Here is a 6,421-nt window from a genome sequence, read left to right as displayed (position 1 = left end):
TATCATAAAGCACAGTGCATTATCAAGCATCGAGAAAATGTGTATGTTTTCTTGGTCGTGTTCTGTTTAAATATGAAAAACAGCACTTACGGTTTTAAACAAATGTTTATCTTTTAAATAATGCGGAATGGTAGTTATTCTGCGTTTTACAAATATCAATAGAAATAAAAGAATCCAGTGTGACCTTATTTACATTATCTTATTCCTCATCCTTATTAATATTCTTGTTAACTATTGTAAATTACTTTATAATACATATTATAAATCAGAGAGTGTATTTGTTTGTATGCCGATTTCATCGTATGGTTCTTATGAAAAGAGATAAGAGGCTTTTTAACATAAAATATCAAAATATACTTACAAGAGCATACGCAGCAATGAAACCAGACGCAGCTGTGACACTGCAGCAGAAAATGCTGCTCACAGCGGGTTTCATGCGGAGCTTAGGCGCTTCCTCGACGTCACTTAAATCATTACTAGTCGACATTTTGTCTATTTCTGAATTCACACCATTTATTTAATGATTGTTGAGCGTAGATTCCATTGCATTTATTCTTTTCTGGTTTTCTAGGCTTGATTGAAGACGAAAGACTCATGAACTTGTATTTTATTTATCAAATTCCTTAAATATTTCGACTCTTTCGCATCTAATCTACATTGTTTCAATAAGGATGTAAGATGATTAATTTAAGATCACATTAGTCATAGATAAGTTGTATTTATCTTGTATTGAGTTCGTTTATTTATACCTGAAACAAATAAGTCCCATATTACTTATAAAGCATTAACATGTTTTTTTTTTATATTTAGTGGATAGAAATAGAAATACTTTTAAAATAATATGTGTCACAAATCTAAAAAAAAAAACAAATATAATACATCAGCTATCTTATTGTCTACATTAATATAAAAGGGAGGAAAAGTTTTTTTACGCAGTTAGCTCTGAAACTTCTTTGAGGTCTTTCATTAATAAAAATTTACATAATATCTTGTTATATAACTAACTGTTGTTCCTTGTTTATTCCGGGTCAACCCGGGGCCATTTCCTAGACTTGTATCAAATTTCTGTTATAAATGTGTTTGAAACAATTCTTTGACAATGTTTCGAATTATGTTTGCAAAATGAAACACGCAACAAGTGATCAAAAAACTTGATTGTAATGTGTTTCGAAACTTATCTAGTTGAATGGTTTTCAGAGGTAATGGAGAGTTTATCGTTAATTAAATTAAGTTTTTAGTTTATCGTTATTTGATTTAATAAGAATCTGATTAATTATGATATTAATATGATACATATTTGAAATTAAACAATGTATTTCTATGGTCTTGGAATCATACCATCGCACTCTGATATAATCCAACCAACATGTTTTAATGATGCCGGTTTTTCTATATAGAAAAATCTAAATTATTTACAATGGTAATTGATAAATGATAAACAAATATATGCCCATTTATATGCCGATGTATTGAATAACCATACACACTCCATACTTCCTTTTTTTATAGTATCGGACGACCGTGCTGGTGGTTCGCCTGATGATAAGCGATCACCACCACCCGAACATTTGCAAAGGAGGGCCTCTGCAAATGCCCTGGCCGTTTTTAAGGGGGTAAGAGATAAGGAAAGGATTGGCTAAAGGAAATTACTGGAAAGGATAAGAGAAAAAAAATTACGTAATAATTGTAAAATGCGTTTTTTTTTCTGTCCAATAAGAGATCTATAGTATAGACCTACTGACTTGAACTTAAATTATATATAGATCAATGCCACTGACCCGTCATTATTTATAGTCCTTCCTAGTCAAATTCAATGACTCCATGCGAAAGAGCCCTGACATGGGAACCTCGTATGAGAATGTTTTACATTGTTAACAATTACTGTGGTATTTATGCAAATCTGTATCAATTAATCTATTACAAAACCGTTTACTCGGCGCGATGATATAATTAGATGCGTTATTACTGTATGAGATGACGGGTGCTTTTTCTTTTAGTATTTTATCTGTTCCGCTACTGAGTATTTAAATTACTTGAAACGTTTTTTAGGTAAACATCAATTTTTAATATGTAATAATGTATACGTGTCCTGGTAATATTATTATTATAATCCTATGTGCTTTAAACTTTAAACTAGCGGTTCGCTCCGGCTTCGCCCGTGGTACATATACAGCCAATAGCCTGCCTCAATAAATGGGCTATATTGGAAGATTTTTTTTTATTCGGACCAGTAGTTCCTGAGTTTAACGCAAACACACAAGCTCTTCAGATTTATAATGTTAGTAAAATTTGGTCATGGACTAGATTATCAAAGAAATGCAGACGCAAATATGTTTTTTATTACCTACGTGTAAATAACCTGTTGAATATAATCGTACTTAAGCGTAGAATGGGCATCGAGCTCTATTTACTTTGTTTATACAAGTGTGTTGAGCCTGTATGTACATATCTGAATAACAATACAAGTACCAATTCTTTGTTAAATGCAACGATATATTAAACTGTGTTCCTTCAATGTTTGTTATGAGAGAAATCAGTTATGGAGTCTTGGCAATAGCCAAAATCGTCCTTAATGTAAGATTTTTTTTGGACCGAAGCAAATAGAATTCGGTACAGAATATCTGATACCTATCTAGGGTAATATAATAAGATTATTTCTTATTATAGATAGAATTCATAAACTACGCTTATATGTTATACACATGTACTTGTATTTGCTTACTATATTAGATTCAAATATAGTACAACAAAATGACCAGAATGCATTTTAATTTCAGTAAGCGATAGTTTGATAACTTTTCTCACAGTTATAATATCGTCTTCGAGCACACACTTGAACCTGTTGGGTCAGTGCAAGAAATGCAAAAATAACTCATTTCATGTGAGCACTATTTTCAAGGGCATAGAAAACCGGAATGTTGAGAAATAAACTGAGATGAACACATTAATGAACTTTATTGTATTAAAGAACTAGTTTCGCGCGGTTTCACTCGCGTGAGTCTGTATCCCGTAGGAATATCAGGATAAAAAGTTGCCTATGTGTTATTCCAGATGTCCAGCTATCTACATACCAAATTTTATTGCAATTGGTTGAATAGTTTTTGGTTGAAGGAGTAACACATTTTAGTAGGATAGGATATAGTTATTTATATCGTATGATAAAAATATCGAAAGGTGTTCTTATCACTAGTGGCTAGCCAACCATATTTATTGAGCCCATATATACGTATTTAAATAGATGCAACACATTACATTTACTTTGCTTCAGCCTTTAATTGTTCGTGTTAGTACATGTAGAATTTTAAAACTATATCTCAAATTTCCTATTTTCTCTTTATAAAATTTCAAACAAATCGGTAAAACAGTTTTTATCTGTTCAAGCAACCAATAACAGCACACATAGATATAACCGCATATGACAGAAACTTGGTAATCCTCTTAGGATTAAAAGAAATACCTTCTAGAACTTAGAGTTTTATTTCTTAGAATGTCTATCAACATGTTTTAAAGTGAATGTCGTTTTCATAAGACATTTGTGCTCAAACTAAACATGAACTTTAAATAAACATGTTAGATAAATATTTAAGTTTCCTAGTCGATAGCCTTGAAGTCCGTTAAAATTTGTCATGTCAAAGATCAATTTGAATACAGGCAAAATCACCATGATAATTCGGTCAATGTTAATTTCATTGTTACCTCCGCTAAAAGTAGGGTTAACAAAACAATATATTGAGGCTTTAAATGTATGAAAAATAACTATATTCCTTTTCTAAGATTCATAAGTGTTAGTCGCATATTGTGAATGATTAGGTAACAACATAATATTTTACTCAACGTATAAACACAATATATATTATGTTGTTATTATGTAAGACATACAGCAACATGTATACGATGCTAACTTCAATCAAATAAAAAATCATAACGATATCTTAAACTTTACACGGCGAAAGTATCCTGTTATATTATAAGTATCTTTATTCTAATGTCCGTTTGCCCACATATTTAAGGATGCTTTATATTTGTACGCATTGAAAAAAAAATGTGGCTATGATAATCCGAAAATTACACAACACAAAAAGCAACGTATCCAATTAGTATTCATCTGAAGCGCATTTCCTAAACAGTAAACGGATAATTGCCTATTTGAGACAATGTGGCGAGAGTAAAAGCTACGACAAGTTCAATCGTTTACTTTCTCGGTATTACTTCCTAGTTGTGAACTAGGAAATTGTAACTACTTACCGCTATACGTACGATTATAGGTTTAAGCGTGGTATTTATAAGTTCCTGCTCGAAATACACGGATTAGTATATTATGAGGATTAGGAATTTGATATACGGTCACGGTCATGAAACATTTAATCTTTACGCAAATATACTGGACCGATTTGAGAAATGAAATCACCAATAGAAGCAGCACTTATTAGTTTTTTGGGTAAAACATGCCTCTTTATTACCATGTGCTTTGCATGTCATTAGAATGGTACCTATATATTTGAATGAAAATCACATTTTATTATGATTATTGAATTTGCACATTGTGGATCCGCGGACTGTGGATACCTAAACTTTCTTGACATGCAAAAATGAAGGAACCGCTATAAAAATATATATGCTACATGGAGCCTTCGCTATCAGCAACGTCGTATAAAACACATTAAAACACTTTCAAAAAACTAACCTGGATACAAACCCCCATCGTTGGCGACATGCGGTTTACAAAAACGTATGTTTTACAGTTAGGCATACTTCCGTGGTCGCATAATATGGCATTCTATGGTTTGGACGTGATTGAAATATTGTCACTGAACGCCTGGTTCTGGGGCATGATTAGAATTAGGCGTTTGATGATGGATCTTCTTAATTTGCTGGTAATGTGTGTATGACGATTTGTTATGGTAGAAATAGTTGTGTTTAAGTAAGTATGACTTTTTGTGTACTTTTGGCACTTTTAACCTAAATAATGTGATTTTTCATGCTCCATATTGAGTTTTTTTTAGCTAAATTTTGGTATTTATTATAACTTTCATCAACTAATTGGTCATATAGGTAGATCTAAAAATCTTTCTAAGATAATGCATGGTGCTTGTCCACACATTAACAATTTAATTAAACACAGTGGACAGAGCCTATGGCAAAATTTTTGTCATCTTAGAAAGGTCGTATTTTTGTTAAAAAGAAACAAAGTAGCAATACTGTCGCGCACTAATTACAGTATTAATTAGGTAAACTATAGATAAATGTAACATACCAGCGAATTGATTATATTCTGCTGAACGCAACACACGGAAGAAATCAACGTTAAATAACAGTTCTTGTTTCTCTTTCGAATCTCGTTACGTTTTATCACGATATATTTCAGTTTATTTATTTTCTTGAATGGCGTTCTTTAATTGTTACTTATTTATTAATTACTTCCTTAGTGCTGTGGAATATAATTGAGTTGTTGGAAGAGGATCACATTTGCATCGAGGTAGCTTATCCTATTCATGTATTACGGTAATTGATCGGGCAGTGTTTTTCTTATTTGAATTCTCATTTTACACGTGCTGTCAAACATTCTAAGAGAATTCATAAATTTAGAAATTAAAGAGTTAACGGATTATAAATAAGTAATATAATGAATAAATCGCGTAAAAAATGCTAGGATTCATAAAATTCGAATGTCTTACCAGCGTCTAAGGTCTAAGATACGTGGGGTCATAAAACAATAATATTATGTTTTAGTCATATTTTTCTTGTAGTTTTTAGACATATGCGCATTGTCGATGTCAAGATAGTAACATGCGGGTACATAACGTTATAGATATCAGTGCTACATGCAAATATTGTGTAGATAGCCACGACAAATTTACATATGTATGTCCATGTATAATGCAAGTGGCTTGTCTTAATTTGCTTACGAAATCAATGCAATACTTGAAGAAATAACAATAAATAATGTTAACTTTTTATCGTTCGTTATTTGAATGTCCAATGAAAAACTGTTTCGATAAAAACGTGTTGTGGAACTATCTGTGATTTTTGACATGTTACCCAGGTCACTTGCGTGCACCATTCGTATAATGAAGGAATGTTTGCGCTCTTGTATGGAGACATGTGTAAATATACTACATCTGATGGTTTGCGTAATCGTGCGATTAGTATATGTGCTACCGGGGTTATATTCGAATATGTATAACTGTATACCATGAAAACATCGTCTAATCTTTCATTAATAAAACAAATCTCGTCCTTAATAACATTATCTATGAACCTGTTATCCTTCAATGAAATGATACGAAAGCTTAATCTCGAAACTAAGAACGTAAGGAAAATATATTACCATAATACCCTTCTGCGGTACCTACGCATTCGCGAAAAAACAAACCACGCATGCGTAAAAAACATAAAAAGTTAACAACCTCATAAAAATATT

General features: G+C 31.8%; 1 protein-coding gene across 1 annotated transcript in view; it reads right to left on the bottom strand.

The window, feature by feature from the left end:
* Positions 1–6,421, bottom strand: part of LOC119836646 — a 20,940-nt gene that overhangs the window by 7,163 nt on the left and 7,356 nt on the right. Inside the window, exon 2 of the mRNA XM_038362033.1 lies at positions 362–749. Within this exon, the coding sequence (XP_038217961.1) occupies positions 362–487 (126 nt within the window). The 5' untranslated portion in view covers positions 488–749. The remainder of the gene's footprint in view (positions 1–361; positions 750–6,421) is intronic.

Source organism: Zerene cesonia, chromosome 25, assembly GCF_012273895.1.
Source record: "Zerene cesonia ecotype Mississippi chromosome 25, Zerene_cesonia_1.1, whole genome shotgun sequence".
Taxonomy (NCBI): domain Eukaryota; kingdom Metazoa; phylum Arthropoda; class Insecta; order Lepidoptera; family Pieridae; genus Zerene; species Zerene cesonia.
Note: the sequence above shows the minus strand (reverse complement) of the source record. Positions and strands in the feature narration are given on the sequence as shown.